Consider the following 17,538-nt stretch of genomic DNA (forward strand, 5'->3'; position numbering starts at 1 on the left):
TTAGTATCTTCGTCCGCCATATTAGATAGTTACGTCTAGTTACGTAACCTTTGTAACATTCTTCCGCTGATGGACCTGCACCGCAGTATCAATTCAAAGAATTAAATTCGGCAGAAATTCGACGTATGAATCAGCTGTCGCATTTCTGCCGCACTTAATTGAATTGAATTCGACACGGCAGAAGTGCGACGTATGAACCGGGCCTAAGAATATTAAAACATCTCTCTTCGTGAGCGCGCAGCGTCGTGACTCATCTTCTTATGCGAGACTCTGGCGCTTTAACAGACAAAGAAACAGATTACTGCCTTTAGAAAAATATATGCCGTAGCACCCGCCGCTAGTATCCAAAGATTGAAGTGAAGGGTATCTCGACCAAGAAACGCTTGTGCACGAGAAGAAAACGGAAATATAATTTGGATCTACCGCGATCTTTGAATCGTTCGTTGAAGCCTCCTAAAACAAAGTCAAGTTAATAGCTAATGCAGATCATAGCCACTGGAAAACCACATAATGAAGCACTACAGATTTCCTATGATTATCGCGAGGAACAGTCCACAACATAAATAGAGGTCTGAATTTAGTTTTATGATCATCAATTTCTCAAATTGAACGATACTCAATAACCTTAGTTAATGTAGATAGATTATACCATATAAAGCCATAGAGATTTGAAAAAGTCGCCGTAGAACGAACTTATTTCACTGTGATGGCGATTCAATCGCGCCATCAACCGCTTTATTGAAAGGCCAACGCTCGAAATGAGACATAACTACAAATTATTGCAACAAATTATTGCAAACACAAAGATCGAAAAAGTAGTAACTGGGCTTTGCCATAAGAGCCTTACCTCTCTACAGTTACTAAACAACTTAAGCTGATAAAAATCGAGTGACTAGAAAAGATTTTCAATCGTACTTACCAACATGTTGACAATGTGGCTGATGCTTTCAAAATGAAACAACAAAAATAACGAATTACAATTGGGACTTTTCCCAACCTTCCGAAACGCTATCACAGTGTTTTGGGTATCCAGATCACTTTTGTTTTAGGTTATTCCCTTCCCCCCTCTTGGCTAGTCGAAATGAAAAGGAAAAGTTTTCAATTAGTAATTGCAGAATTTTTTTTGCGTTCGTATGCCCGTCAATCGCGTCCTACTAAGTTGAAATTTTCAACAGTTAGTGTTCATATGATAAAATTCTTTTTGACTGAGTTTAGTTGGGCTGGACGGGAAAATATTTAGCTCTCGGTCATGAAGCAAGGACCTCGCCGCGCCTCTACCACCCAATCAATAAGTACACAGTATTTCGGTTTTCTACATCACACTTTTATTACTAATGATGTAATTGAACATGAAAAAAGGTGTTATTCTATTTTTAATGGGGAACGTCAGGCTTTAGTGTTTACCCCTTTGAGCGGTTGGATTTTCATCACACGATTGATCACAGCACAACCTAAGTGTCATTCTTCAAACGTAAAGCTATCTTTAAGTGATAATCGACTAACTGTCTTCGTAAACTTTTCATTTTCTAGCGGGTGTGATTTGCATGATCGAAGCCAAAATTGCTAAAAAAAAATTGAGTGACTGTATTTCGGTTTGGCACGTCTCACTTTTATAACTAATGATGGATTTTAGCATCCAAAAATGAAACATGTTGCTCTCTTTAACGGGAAACGTTAGGCTTCAGTGGTCATCCCTTTTGGACCGGTTGGATTTTCTTCTCGAGATCGGTCAGATCGAGAGTACAATTTGAGATTCTATCTTTAAACAGTAACAACAAAACGGACGGATTGGATCAGTAATTTGCTCGAAAATAACAATATCACTGGTCTTACCTCATTTGAAAGATAAAAGTTTTATATTATTTAGGTTCTTCCTTGTCTTAGAAAAATAACAAACAATTGTAGGTTTGACAAGCTTGCTTCCCGTTTAATTTAGTATTGATGTCAACATTACCTGATTTCTCCAAATTCGGGTAAATTTCATTTTCCAAGGCTACACGGTCAAAGCCAAACAAGTCGCATCTGAGAACTATGGGCTCATTGTAGTAGGAGGAGGGTCTCAATGGGGTGATGGCTTTCACAACTAACAGTTAAAATTTTGCCTGTTACAACTAACTATTTACATCATTCCATGAGTTGTTATCAGAATTTTTTTTTCTTTTTTTGAGGTAAATATTTTTACGACTTACGGTTAAAGTTTTGACAATTTTTACGCTTAACGGTTAAATTTTTTGGCCGTTTTATGGCTATCGGTTAACTCCATTGAGACCCTCTGTAAGTATATGACGTCTTAAATAAGAAGTAAATAACTGAAATTAAAAACGTTCTTACTGTAATTGTTTGCTATCATATACACCTGACAAATTGTTCTCCAAGGAGGAATGATTTTCAGTCGTTCAAATTGCTAGATATTTCAGCAGGCTATCATCCCTTAAAAAAGCCGATCTCCTGAACGGAGTTGTAAATGCCTCTTTGGAGGATGAATATAAGATCAGATACGTTAACAAAGCAGAGGCGATGGAGAAGAGACTTCAAATAGGAATCGATTGGACTTTGGACGTTGTTTTCGTAGTACATGATAGTTTGGCGAGTGTGTTGCGAGAAAAGGAGCGGAAAAAACACGTTTTAACTTTAAAATTATACGATAAAAATAAATGCGAACCTTTCATATCCCGATAAATCTCAACCTCACTCGTCGAGGCTCTTTGCAAAGGCCACAATCATAACGCTTATCTAATGAGCCCAAAATTTCTGGTTACTGTCATTCTTTGTGCACAGCCACTGATTCCATGACACCATTTAAAAGAAAACAATACCCAAATGCTGTGATTGGTGTCTCATTTCAGATAGGTTATTGGTATACTCGATTGCTTGTTTCATCGCCAGCAAATTGCTCCTTCGGTCAAATGCATATGTCTCAAAATAAGATTAAAGTCTGTGATCCTGAACACAGGTCATAACCTTAAACATTTCCGAGGCCACCCCTCTAAGAAATTGAAAGAAAGCTATCGCTTATGATAATAAACTCCCTGTACACAGTCATGTCCAAACTGAGATAAATCCTAAATCTTACGGATGCAGATCAAACTGAAATTATATACGTTGCTTAGTAGTCAGCTTATAAAACAACGGCCAGTTTTACTCAGTGAAAAAGCTTTTAAACTCCAATTTACCCTGTTATACTCTCCCACCGACACAGCACCGCAGTTCCTTAGAAACTGACCCTTTACTAAAATGTTATCTATGACCGCGGTACCTGATCTCTAAGGGTACTCATGTCAAGTTCGCGCGCTTTGCTGAGCATGAATTGTATATTTTTACACTATGTAAGCGGCGAAAAAAACCGCGCCCCCCCCCCCCCCCCCCCCCCCCCAAACTTGGCTCAAGGTCTGGATCCACCACTGATAGCTTTAGCTTTGTGCGATAAGAGAAATCTTGCATACTGCATAAAGACCACTAATTGCAAATTTACAAACATGAGATAAACACAAGATTTTTACTACAAGTTGGCCATAAGTATTCAACTGATGTTCTTTCTAACTCAGCTTTCCTTCTCGTTAAGGAAGGATTTCCCAGAATGCAATGAGAAGGTTTCCTACCTGCAATGACTTATGGGAGAAAAGAAATATGGCGGACGCGTAATGCTGTCTAGTGCATCTTCCACGTGTGGATCAACTTTCCCTGAGTCGCTGGAGGGCTGAGGTTCAATAGGGATGACTTCTATTATCAAGTTGTCAGTTTTGTCTGGAGCGTATGATGAAGGGCCTCTTTGTTACCTTCTTCAAGTCGACGAGTTCAGATTCCTTCTTGACTGCGGTTGGAACGAGTCATTCAACGCAGAGATCGTAGAACCTATAAAGAAGTAAGTGTCTGGTAATCTTTTGCCTGGAATCAACAATTAACTTCGGTTTCTTTTGGGTAGGAGTACTAAACCTGCGTTTAAGAGAGTTTTGCGGAGGGGCTTACACCTCTACTCAGAGTAATGGTCATCTACGGTTGTGAATATATGGAAGTCATACATTTAAACTGCGGTGAAAGACGTGAATATGAAAGCGATCTTCGCAGTAATGAACACTACTTAAGCATTAGTGAAAAGAAGGCCTGAAAAAAATTCAGGCCTGTACGGGATTTGAACCCATGACCTCTGCGATACCAGTGCAGTGCTCTACCAACTGAGCTAACAAGCCAACTGGGAGCTGGTCACTGTATTGGTTCCAAATAAACCCATGAAGTGGTAAATAAACAGTTGTGAATATATGGAAGTCATATATTTGAACTGCAGTTAAAGACGTGAATATGAAAGCGATCTTCGCAGTAATGAACATTACTTAAATAGTAGTGAAAAGAAGGCCTGAAAAAAATTCAGGCCTGTAAGGGATTTGAACCCATGACCTCTGCGATACCAGTCATTGTTGGACAGCATTTACACACATGTATCGCTAGCGTGCATGACACTTTCAGATTGATGGGTGGCTTGTTTTGAGAATTTTATTTATATCTTGAATCTTTTACCATAGGTACATACATCAGATAGATGCTGTACTGATCACATTTCCTGATATATACCACATGGGTGCACTGCCATACTTGGTGGGTAAATGTGGTCTTCACTGTCCAATCTATGCCACTATTCCTGTGTACAAGATGGGTCAGATGTTTATGTATGACCTATATCAGGTATGTGCAAGTTTCAGACTCTGACTATTACTTTCAAAATCAATGGCTTGATTTACATGTATCTCTCAAATAGTGTACAGGTAAAATTACATGTATCTTTAATTTGGGTTGTGGTAATTTGTGGTGGTGAAGTACAATGATTGAAAAATATAATAGTTCGTCACCCAGTGTGACAGTTCTGATGTAGATCATGTCTTCCTTACTACATGTTGCTACTTGAAGCCTTCTCCAGATAATAAGGCTGACTAGAAAGTTTTAAATCTCATGAGTAACCAAGACAGAATTTCTTGTCTTAATATCAATACAATATCAAAAAGGGAAATGATGAAATGATGAGAATAAAGGAAAATATCAATTAGGGGATTATTAGTTGATCCAATAATGATCTAATGAGGTCTGGGGAATAAATGGGTTAAGACTTATGGTAGAGCTCCTTAAAGCCAAAGTAATGCAGCTTGACACTCATTACAACATTCTGCAATAATTGAGATTTTCCTGCTTCTCTTTACTGTTTTATCCAGCTATATTGGGCAGTGAGGCCTTTTTCATCAATTTCTTGTGGTTCCCAAAATAATTTATCAACTCACTATTTTTAGATGATACAGTATCTTTTGTGATTTACTTGCTATCATTTGAACAGTTAATGACAAATTGCTGAACATTTTGTCTTTCAGTCACATCAAAACTATGAAGAGTTTGATGTATTTAGCCTGGATGATGTAGATGCTGCCTTTGATAAAATCATTCAGCTTAAGTACTCTCAAAATGTCAGCTTGAAAGGTCAGGATATATATATATTTTTTCATAACAAGCACCTACTGATTTCTTTTGTTATTGTTTTTTTGTTTCAGTTGGAAATTTACTATAAGGTGATATTCAATAAGATTTATGAAAATGCTGAAATAACTACAGAATTACTAAGTTCTGTTTTGAAATTTGCAAAAATGAATTATTTTCAATTAGTTCTAAATCATTGACTATTTTCTGAGATATTCAGAACAAAAAGTAATTTGAAGAAAGTACAAGGCAGGCACATTTATGAATGGTAATTCCAAATTGATAATAAATTTATGAATAACATCTATACCTCGTATTCTTATTGTATTCTGTTGTAACAGTTTTTGTGTGTCACTTGGAGGTTGGTGAATTGTCTTGCTAAGGATTGTTGTTCCTTTTTGTAGTATTACTACCCTTATGGTGAAATTAGAGGGTTCCAGTTTTCTCTTGAAGAGTTTCAGATTTTATGTAGACAAACATGTATTTGAGAGAGCTGAAATTCTAGTCAGTCATTTTTTTTTAGTTCTATTATTTTTTGAAAAATTTTGCAGGTAAAGGCCATGGTTTGACCATAACGCCTTATGCAGCTGGTCACATGATTGGTGGAACCATGTGGAAAATTGTGAAGGATGGTGAGGAGGACATAATTTATGCTGTAGACTACAATCACAAGAAAGAAAGGTTGGTGACAGTGATCATACCTGAGTAACCTGTTATTTGCTTGACAGAGCATGTATTTCACCTGAGTTGCTTGCTTATGGTCTACATGCATCTGTTCAGATCATGTCAGTGGATCTAGTTTCTTGCTAACAAAGTTCACAAAAAAATCATTTCAAGTTGTTTATAAGGCTTAAGTATGGGATCTGTATTTGACATTGATTCCATTCTCTCATGATTACCCAATGAGATTCCTGGGACATTTATTGATTTCTGAAAGGTACATTGTACAGAAGTATAGATGAGACAGCCAACCATGAGAAAGGAAAATACACTATTTGATCTCACAATTGACTAAAGAAGGAGTACAGTACATGTTTAATAAGTATGTGCCTTTTTACAGTATATGACCAGTGTTCAAGTTTCAGCAACCACTAGCTACTAAGCCCCTTCACTTGTGAACATGGCTAAAATTACAGTATTAAGCTTATCCAATTTGATAGAGTTTTGTAGCTTTGCTGGTTGGTTTTTTCTTATCTTGTGTTTCCTTCAATTTTAACACACAGTAAGTTAAATTTGTACCAAAATTTGACCTTGAAATGTACTTTTCTTAAGAAAAAAATCAAACAAAGGTTTTATGTGAATTACTGCCAAGTGCCTGGCACAATGTGGGCTAGAAAACCTGAATTTTAGAGAGTGGTCCCTGAATTATCTCTTGATTATAGCATTGTAATTGATTATGAGCTGGGCTTTCCCTCACCAGGCATTTGAATGGAGCTGTTTTGGAAACCCTTAGCAGACCATCGTTGCTTATTACAGACAGCTACAATGCACTTAACGTACAAACTAGAAGAAGAGAGAGAGACACCCAGCTAATGAGTAAGAACTAACAATGAACATAAGAAACAAAATGTCAGGATGAATTCTTAAGTGGTTAAATAATTATTACTTTTTGCTTTCATTTATATCTGCAAATCAATGGTATAATCAAGTGTAATATCCATGTACATGTACATTGTATAAAAAGAAATACACTGACTTGCATATACCAAAAAGCTGTACAATAAAAGTTTTAACCCGTACCATACATTAGTCATGATTGTCTTATATCTGTTCAAAACCGCATGCAATGTTTATAGGGCATTGTGGGTAATAAGTGGTTGAACAGAGGTTAAATCTTGCTTTTACCTTTGCATTTACAATACAGGACACAGACTAAAATACTGTAGCTTATATAATTATACTGTATTATTCTATCAATCTGTCTTTTTGCTTAATTTTCTCTGCTTAACAAAGATGAGATCCTGACTACAGCTAGAAGAGATGGTAATGTACTCATTGTTGTGGATACAGCTGGAAGAGTTTTGGAACTATCTCAACTATTGGTAAGTTGTTAATACCATGGTACATGTTTATCTTTCTGCAAGGCATATTTCTCTTGCTGTTTCTTAAATTGGAACTCAACACCAGAACTGTATACAGGTATGAATAACTTAATTTTTTACTGAAACCTTACCTAACCAACCTATGGAGAATAAAACCAGCTAATGGTTTCAGTCTACAATACAGATGAAGGGGAGGAAAAGGGAGATCTTTGGAAGTTGATGCTCTAGATGCTTATTAAGGAAGGGGGCTTACTAAGGATTTTGGGCAAGGATAGAATAGCCTCTCAAAAGTGTTTTCTTTTTCATTGTATAGGATCAGTTATGGCGGAACTCTGATTCAGGTTTATCAGCCTACTCTCTTGCGATGTTGAATAATGTCAGCTACAATGTTGTTGAGTTTGCCAAGTCACAAGTGAGTATTTTTAGTATAGTCAACTCCCAATAACTTGAACCCTTGCTAACTCGAACGTCATACTAATTCAAACCAAAATTTATTTCCTCTGGAATTCTGTCTTACATTTACTGCAGTTTTACCCTTGGTAACTCAAACTCCCGATAATTTTAACTTTTTTTCAATTTTCCTTGAAGGTTTGAGATATCAAGAGTCTACTTTACATACTTTTTCTCTTAGGGTATCATGGCCAAATTATGAAACTTTTTACTTTCTAGCATAATTTCATTGATTTGGTCGATTTCTGTTGAGTCAGTAGTATGCATAGAACAGTAAAAACTAAAGGGATGTTCTCCTCTCTTTTCAGGTGGAATGGATGAGTGACAAAGTTATGAAATCATTTGAAGTTGGCAGGATGAACCCTTACCACTTTAGGTTTGTATCAAATGAGTAGGCTAGCATTTCGTAGCAAGGTCTAAAATTAGCTGGCCACAATCAGTGCTTGTATAATGGGAGTGAAAATCTCTGCTCTGTTCTGTAGATAATCTACAATCTCAATTTCCCAAAAACCCCTCGAAAGAGAGTTCATAAAGAGGATCGGTCAGACTTTCCCCTTTCATATGGACCTAAGTGTCAAGAATGGATAGTTCCTCTGGTTTTTGGTGCTTAAATGCATATTGATTTTAATATTGAATTGTGGCATTCATTAGTCATTAAGCTAAGTCGGACGGTACATGTATATTTTTTAATGGGAGTTTGTGACACGGCCTTCCCCAAGAGTGGCCAGTGTGAAGTAACCCTGCTCTTGGTTTTTTAGTTATGAATATGATCGTGTTTTCCTGGCAGTGAGTTGGTAAATGATTTGCCCTAAACTTCACATTTTGCCATCTTAAATTTTTGTAAAACGATAGCAAGACTATACATTTTGGTTTAAGAAAAAAGGGTACGGCAAAGATTGCCCTTTTAAGAACGTTGTTTTCACTCGCCTTCTGTTAAAAGATAAGAGATATGATAAGAGGTCCCTTTCTTGTAGATACTGCACGTTGTGTCATTATATGTCAGACTTGGACAAAATCCCTGAACCAAGGGTTGTTTTAGCATCAGTAGCAGATTTGACATGTGGCTTCTCACGAGAACTTTTCATAAAATGGGCTGAGAACCCCAAAAATACAGTCGTATTTACCAGTCGAGCTTCGCCCGGCGCACTGGCTCGCACTTTGATTGACAACTTACAGCAGAAGATCATCGATATAGAGGTGCATTGAGTTATTGTAAAATAAGAAATATGAAAGAAAGTATAAGAAAATTTAGGTTACACTGTTGATGAAACAGAGAACATCGGATTCAAGTTGAGAATTGAAGGTGTTCTCTTCTTTTGTTCACCGCTACAATTGACTGATTACTTTTCGAGGCAAAAATCACTTTTCGTTATTTTGGTGTGTGTGTGTTTTTCTCTCTTGTTATTAATGTTTTTTTTTCGGCTGGAAATGAACCATTAATCCTTTAACCCACATAACTTTCTTCAAAATATGAATTCACTAACAAGCACAAAGGTGACGAGAATAGATAAATACGTCAGCTAAACACCAAACTAATTAATTTGATGCTAGTAACAAATGAGTCGTCAAGTGTGATAGATGTTTACGCGGATAATTATTTCCCTTGTGTCAAGGTAAAATCACGAGTCAAATTGGAAGGAGAAGAATTAGAGAGATATCTGGAAAAGGAAAAGGAGAAAGAGAAAAACAAACCCACATCTGATGCGGTGGACAGAAGGTAACTGAACAGATAGAGTCATGTTGTTTAGTTGCCGTTTTTCCTGCGTCATTAACAAGAATTCTGTGTTCCGTTGGAATTCGTATAAACTGTCCTGGTTTCTATCTTCAGTCATCGCGTCACGGCCGAAGAGAGTGATAGTGACAGTGATGAGGATTTGGATGGAGGTGTGAGGCATGATCTCATGATGACAGACGAAAAGGTGAAAAAAAAGATTACAAACACAGTGGGGAAAATAGTTATATATGTGTCGTCTCATCCTTTCTGCGTTTAATACCGTTAAATATTTGAGGTCCATTAAAAATACAAGACTTGAACTTGGCGAAAATCCAATCTTGCTGAAGCTTGGTCAAAATAGTATTCGTTATTAAGCAAAAAGACTACAACGAAGAATTAATAACTTTAGTCATGTATTCCAGTTCTTCCTTTGTTAATGTTCTTAGACGAGTGTGTGACTCTATTTTTCTTTGCGGTTACAAAGCTCTCTCTTCTCTTTGCTGCATCAATGCAGGCAGTCGTGCCCGATCAAAAAACAGGATTCGACTCGTATTCCTCGCTTGCAGAGCTTAGCCATGCAATAAGTATTGTTTAACTAGGTTAAAAGGGATATGTTGGTTCAACGTCCAGAGTGCTAGTATCTGGATCAAGAGATGCAGGGTTTTTAGCGCTAGACAAGGAGGTTTTCTCTTACGTGGCTTCTCTCCCCTTTCATTGAATGAAATAAATATACTCGAAGGATGGAAGAATCTGTTATAGACTGGTATTCCAGCACTCTTGGTCGCCTCTGGCTTCAGTGTTCGAGCTCCTGCAGTTGTTCGTTTTGTTTACCTCTAAGCGATTGAATTTTGCTCGGACATAATGGGTACAAACCTATCGCTACAGCTGTACATCTGTTTTTCTTTATTTAGGGAGGCCGCAAGAGCAGCTTCTTCAAACAAGCTAGATCATATCCTATGTTCCCTTGCCACGAAGAGAAAATCAAATGGGACGATTATGGAGAGTTTATTAAGTGAGTCAACACTTGAACGTTCCTTGCTGCGTTGCTGCATTTAAAAAAATCCCTCTTTGAAGCTAGATTGCTTGAAAATCTTACTGTGGGATGCTGCTTTATATATTTTTCGGAAATACTTAAGTGCAGATTTTTTCCTGTTACTAAATGTCTTTTAGAGTAGTTTTTTAAGGCTAAGACATTTTTTGTTTGTAAGTATTTAACATGGCCATACAAGTTGGGAAGGTCTCGTGGCGTGAAGTTGCGTATCTTTTTGTGACCGTTTTTCGTTGTGTGATTAAAACAGGCCTGAGGATTTCATGATCAAAGAACTGGCAGCAGCAGAAGAAGAAAAGGCCAAAGTGGTGAGAAAAGTGATTCTTTTTGAAGGAGGAGGAATAACGCTTTGTCCTGATAGATGTTAATCTTTAAGCCTAGTATCTTTCTCGTTCCACATCAATCTAAGGAAGCTATCTCTCCTTTGTCAAATTGTACATCTTCCCCTCGGTAATAAGATAAAAGACATCTCCCCAACTCCTGCTTTGCTCTCAAGAGAATCTCTTTTCGTTTGTAATCGTTCTGCGGCCATAGTTATCTTTAAATCTTTTAGTTTTCCTACTTTATTTCTGGCGTTTGTGTAACCTTCGAGCACGCTCGCTATTTGGGAAGGGACCTTTAAGCGGAAAGTGAGATAAGATGCAAGACATTGAAACGTATCCCGCGCGATTCACGGATGGAGAGCTTAATTGCAGCCTTGACTTGATAAAGCCAGATAAACGAGTTTGTTATCCCGAAATTTTTTTTTGGCGTATTTGAGGTGCTGATGTATTGATTTGATTCCCGTTAGTAGCATTGTTTTGTAGCGTATGCTCGAGTTACAAACTGAAAAAACATCATCTTTCACTTTTTTTATCTTTTCTCCTATTTGAAGGAAGTTTGATCCGTTCCCAGTAAATTCTTCAAAATATCAAGACACTTCAAAAGATTTTCAGAAGTTTGATTCTCATTTTGTCTTCAACTTAACAGGAGCAGAATAAAAAGGAAACCTTAGACACGGAAGCTATTGCAGGGCAGGGTAAGTTAAAGTAAATGGTTCAAAGACTGCATGTAGAGGTCAGTCAATTATTTCCCTAGCTACTCCTTAGTAGCATGCAATTCTTTGGGTAAAACACAGTTTCCTTTGTAGCTGTCATTCTTTCGCGTCACGTATCATGTTCTCTGAAGGATTGCGTGACGATACCAGACATTAACTGCCGAAGAGACTGTAACGCCACAAGACCTTTCACCTAAGCAAGTTCTCAGTATACAGAGAGGTTGCCCTAAAAAAAATTGGGCCACTTGATTTCTCTTGTAGCTAACTTATTGCATTTAAGATTCCAGGAAGAGCAACTTACTGGTTTTTCTTTAAGGTGAAATGTCAAAAGTGCCAACAAAATGTGTGGTGGAAAGGAAGCAGCTTAACATCAGGTGAGATCAAACTATCAGAATAACAACGTGTTTTCTAAGACAAATTTAACATATTGTATAATAGATGAAGCAACTTCGGATTTTGGAGAAATTATTGCTTCGAAGATGTAGCAAAGTTAATTGCAACAAGAGAACAATCCAACGACTTGAATCGAATACCAGTTAACTTGTCTCATGCTCGTCAGAAGACGAATAAAACATCTTTCTCTGTTCCATTTCCGAGCTCGTTTTTTGTGTTTTGTTTTAGTTTTATAAATTTTTCAGCCAATTTGTAGTCCAGCATATTTCTTGTTCTTATATTAAATCAATAAACGTTTTGTTTTTTTAACATGTTTGAATGTTTTTTAGTTATTCATTCCTACTTTATTTATCTCAATGCGCCTCTTGTTTTAGATGTTCAATGGTATATATCGATTTCGAAGGAAGGTCAGATGGAGAATCCATCAAGAGAATTCTCTCCCTCGTTAATCCAAGGAATCTTGTAAGTCTGTATTTTGTGCAATGTAGTTGGAAATTTTTGAGGCAATTATCTGCATCCTGTAATGTTCCCATTTTCTCGCGTCCTCTCCGCTCCTCCGTGAATCAATGTTTTCGCCTTCTAATTGTTATAAAGTCGGCAATATGAAATGTTGGGAAGGTAGCGGTTACAAAATTAACTGTGGAGTTAAGTAACGTTTTTTTCTCCAAAAAACGGTCTTTTTTGTTTCCTCGTCCATGTTGAAAATTCATCCATTAATCGAGTGACAGACACTACAATGGACTAGTATCCCATACGAGGGGCGTCCTACTCGCTTGATTCAACTTAAAGCTGGATAAGCTCAGGCCGTTATTTACCTTTTCACCAATTTTTTGGCTTCTATTCATTTGCTCATGTGTTTCCATTTTCACAGATTCTCGTGCACGGTGTTGCAGATGCTACAGAACACTTGGCGGAATACTGTCGGCAGAACAGCAGTATTCAGGTGAACCAGGTTTTTACTCCGCGATGTGGTGATACTGTGGATTCCACGGGAGAAAGATACATTTACCAAGTGAGTGATCAAGAATAAGCTTGTTTCTGTCGTCCCATTCTTCGCGCCAGAAGCCTTGGATCATCATTTTCTGGTGGAAAAAAAATAGCAATTAAGGGGGAAAATACTTGCTTGTGTTAACTTGGCCAAAGTCGGTTACAGATGAAACCTCAGTGTTTCTTTTCAACAGAAAGCTACTGAGAGCAAACATGCGTGACATGCTACTCCCTTTTACTCCGTTAAAGTCATCTCACATGCATGCAACACGTTAAAATAAGTTTAGGAATCAGTCTTTCATTTGGTTAACTTAGGTGAAATTGCGAGACGCCCTGGTGAGTTCGTTGCAATTTTCCTGCGCGCGTGACGCAGAACTCGCCTGGGTGGACGGACAGCTACACATGAACGCGTCCGAGTCGCACATGGGACTGGTTTTGGAAGACGGAGAGTTGCGAGACGAGGATGAAGGTCACGAGAAAATGGAAACTGATCAGAGCGGAAAGGAGGAACCAGCAGATACAGTCCCAGTCTTGGAGCAACTACCGACATCTTCGGTTAGGTTTTAACACAATCTTATCGAATTCTTGCTCAAGTACTGTCAAAAAAGAAGATTAGTTTATATATCAGTACTCTTTTCACATACGAGACAATTGATTGAATGCTGATTGGTGCAGACAATTTTGATGTCGAAAGAGCATGTTAACTTGATCCTGATTGGCTGAGCGCTCGTCGTCTGTGACGAAAACTTTGAAAATACACGTGAAATTAAGCAAACACAAACCTAACGTTCACAATTTTCAACAATTTAAATCCGCGCACGTTTATCAATCCAAAAGAAAATGAACGTGATTTACTCAAGTTTATCATTTGGAAAGGTTTTTCGCCATTTCTAGCCATGTTCGCTCGTTTTTTTTCCTCATTTCGTTAGCGTGTGTCTTCCTTAGCGAGTCCTTATTGCAAAGTTTCATTTTGTGAAATGCAAAAGTAATATAGTCCAAATAGACAATATACCGAAACTCCCCAACCCACCCCCTATCAAAAACTTCAAACCTTCCGTCTATTCTCCCCACAGATTACGGGACACACCTCTGTGTATATAAACGAGCCTCGCCTGTCAGATTTCAAGCAAGTGTTGAACAAAGCCGGTATTCAAGCGGAATTTGCTGGAGGCGTTCTTATCTGCAACAATGTTGTAGCTGTAAGAAGGGTGAGAAAAAGATCAGTTTAATGTCTCTTTAAGTTCAAACTCACCGTTGAAACGTTTTGAAGGCGTCCTCTTGAGTGTAATTTTACAAGTTCTACCTCTCCGCACAACTGGTTGATCATTCAGCTTTAGCGGCTCGTATCTATTCCCTAACACTATGAATTTTCTTGCTTCTCATGTCTATGTTTTGTGGTCTTTCTCAGAACGAGACTGGCCGTGTGGGCTTGGAAGGAGCCGTGTGTGACGACTATTACAAGATCCGGGAGCTTCTGTATGAACAGTACGCTGTGGTGTGAACGGTGTTAGTATTGCATGGTCTGGTGATAAAAGACAAACATTGGTCTCGAAAGGTTCGCAAGATTTTGTAAAGTAGACCTTTTTACAGTTCCCGGCGCCTTCTTGGCTAAGTAACCGCGCGCACACAATAACGAGGCTTGGGTTGACCCGGTGGTTCTTTCAAACGGCTGAGCTGCTGACATTTCGCGTTCGAATGCACTTTTTAATGCGAGTTCTCCCTTCAAAATGGTTCTTAAATACAACGATATGGAAATTTCGGTATTAAATGACATCTAGAAACTCAAAACAAAAGATCTTAAGGATATTTTAAAGTTTAATTTAGAATCGATGAGCGGAATGAGAGCTGACAATTCAGCTTTCAATCAGCCTCAGATAATAGACAGATCGATCCACAGGAAGTACCCTTTACTGACAATTATGACACTGCAACGTACAGGGTTAAGATATTGTAGACGAATATGTTGCAAACTTAACAGCCACCATTGAAGAGATTCTCGAAACTGAAAGGATCACAAGGGTTAAGAGCACAATCGCTTGTGGCTTCAGTTGTAAAACGAAAATCGCTTCTAATAACTTCAAATTTCGGCAAGGCACTGTTAATTTGATATCATCTAGAACTGAGTGGGACTTGTTAGTGAAAGGGGATCGATTGTGGTAGTGTAGACACATTATGAGCTCTGTAGGATTGGCGACGGTGAGAATGACAGTAACGATCATGAAGATTAGATTGCTAACTCTATCAGCAAATACAAGCAACACCTCGACCATCAAGGCGAGTGTCATGCACCATTGATGCCAATGAAAGGACAACTGATGGTGTAATAAAGGAAAGATTTCCATTTCTCTGAAAAGCTATGGAAATGTATACTCTGTTGTTTACCGATCATGTTAAATGGTCTTTTAGACAGCAGGCCCCAGTTGTTTGAACGGTGGATAACGCTATCCACTGATTAAATCTCCTTTCGGTGGATAGCACAGTATTTTTTTGTTCACACTAATTTGCTGGATTACGATTTAACAGTTGGTTAGCCTTATCCTCCTCTTGAACAACTGAACCCTGAGCGTCAGATGAACCTTTTAGAATTAAAAGCAATGGCTAATTCTTTGTATTGACTACCAAACTCTGTGAATTTTTTTTTGTAGTTGTGATAATAAGATCTGTTAAATAGTCCCAGTTCATGGTCACAGATTCTTCCTTCTTTATTAATAGTTTATTTTATGGCTCTATTTTGTAGTGACACATTATATCTTCAACAGTGGTCGGATGAATAAAAGCGATTTCATATTGCTATAATAGATCTTTGCGATGTAGAATTGTTTATCAGTACCCGTGACAACTGCACAATTAATCCCATAACTTAAATTTACACTCTTTACATTTAAGATTTAGTACACTTTTCTAAGCACTTGAGGAAGACAGCGTCCACCGCGCTATGTTTGATCCCTTTGGCGTTTGCCTCCAAACAAACCTAACCTCGAAGCTCGGTGAAAAAATATATACGAACGAATATATTTATAATATATATATATATATATATATATATATATATATATATATATATATAATACATACGTATATATAATATACGAAACAATGATTCAAAACCTGAGCGTGAGTTCAGTGTCAGAGCGATCTGACGGTGCTTCCTACAACATATATAATGTTCAACTGTTCCGAAATTCATACAGTTTGACTAGTACCGGTAGTATTATTTCGCTTCACTTAGGGTTAGAAAGCTATGTGATTTTAAGTGAAGTAATTGTTTAGACCAGTTCTAAGTGTCTTCGGAAAGCTTCAGTTATAGTTGGCAAGTTTCAAATTACTTGCTGCAATCTTATTTTTGCATCATGAAATATAATTTTTATTTCTACCACAAGATTTTCGAAGTTCGAAGCACTGTTATTGTACTTTGCCTTCGAATAATACATCGGCGTGGCGTTCTATGAGTATTTTCACCCTTACACTGAGAAGGAAATTTTCATGGGGTTGAACATACAATTCCCCATGGCCAAGGCTGGAATTGAGAACAAAAAATTCTACTGTCTGGCACAAAAGACAAACAAACTTTGTACCAGAAATACTTCAAGGGATAACGAAAGAAAATTGTTTTTTGTATATTTGAAAGCATTCCTGTCGTTATGTTAATTTAAAAAGATTGGTCGAAACAGTTTTTTCATCATAGCATACACGCCGAGTCATTATCAATAGATATCTCACGAAAGGCGCAATTCACGAAATGCAAAAGGAAGTATTTCCTCGACATTATTGAATATTTCACTTCTTAGTACAGAAAATCCACTTTGATGTCATGTCCTACTCGATCTTTTTACAGTCATCTTTTCAAGATTTCACTTTCTTTTTTGTGATTGTAAAAGGAAAAGAACAATTATTTTGTGATTTGATGAAGTTATTGAAGTTTCGCAGCTGGTACACCAACTGCTTCCCACGCAAGCGTTTCGTTTCTTTAAACCTTCCCAAACGTTGATTTTATTTGTCGATAAATTTAAAAATACTGCCGTGATTGCTCACTGTAATTTGCCACATAATGGCTTGCTGTGCAGCTCATGACGTGGCACACACGTTTATCAAATATATCAAATTTTCAAATTTGCTTGTCAAATTATGAAATTTTCGAGTTATGACTTATGATATTTTTCATGTTGAGCGATTTGTTTTCATCAGAAAATAACCCCTTAATTGATCCTGTCATTTTTTCTCCCTACTGATCGCTTCTCAATGTAATCATAAGGAATCGAGAAAGTATTCGTTGGTCACAAGTGAAAATTTCAAATAGACATTTCCATTTTGGGGGAAGGCGGGACTTACATTGTCAAACTAACTGAACTAACAGCGCCGTTTTCATTTAAACTCTTTTTATTAGTTAGAAATTATATTTACTTGAGGAGGGATT

General features: G+C 37.5%; 1 protein-coding gene and 1 non-coding gene across 2 annotated transcripts; one reads left to right on the forward strand and one right to left on the reverse strand.

Annotated features, from left to right (window-relative positions):
* Window positions 1-3,635: 3,635 nt before the first annotated feature.
* On the forward strand, window positions 3,636-15,922 carry LOC131785752 (cleavage and polyadenylation specificity factor subunit 2). The gene is made up of 20 exons (XM_059102694.2): window positions 3,636-3,862; window positions 4,518-4,677; window positions 5,352-5,457; window positions 6,006-6,135; window positions 6,875-6,990; window positions 7,408-7,496; window positions 7,810-7,908; window positions 8,255-8,322; window positions 8,921-9,143; window positions 9,560-9,663; window positions 9,775-9,865; window positions 10,572-10,672; window positions 10,959-11,016; window positions 11,678-11,726; window positions 12,061-12,118; window positions 12,512-12,599; window positions 13,009-13,149; window positions 13,440-13,679; window positions 14,198-14,332; window positions 14,533-15,922. Exons 1-20 carry the CDS (start codon window positions 3,714-3,716, stop codon window positions 14,623-14,625), a joined length of 2,298 nt encoding a protein of 765 aa, XP_058958677.2. The 5' UTR covers window positions 3,636-3,713; the 3' UTR covers window positions 14,626-15,922.
* On the reverse strand, window positions 4,115-4,187 carry Trnat-ggu (transfer RNA threonine (anticodon GGU)). The gene has a single exon. It is a non-coding gene; the product is annotated as a tRNA-Thr (tRNA).
* Window positions 15,923-17,538: the final 1,616 nt, after the last annotated feature.

The sequence above is a fragment of the Pocillopora verrucosa genome, chromosome 3 (assembly GCF_036669915.1).
Source record: "Pocillopora verrucosa isolate sample1 chromosome 3, ASM3666991v2, whole genome shotgun sequence".
Lineage (NCBI taxonomy): Eukaryota > Metazoa > Cnidaria > Anthozoa > Scleractinia > Pocilloporidae > Pocillopora > Pocillopora verrucosa.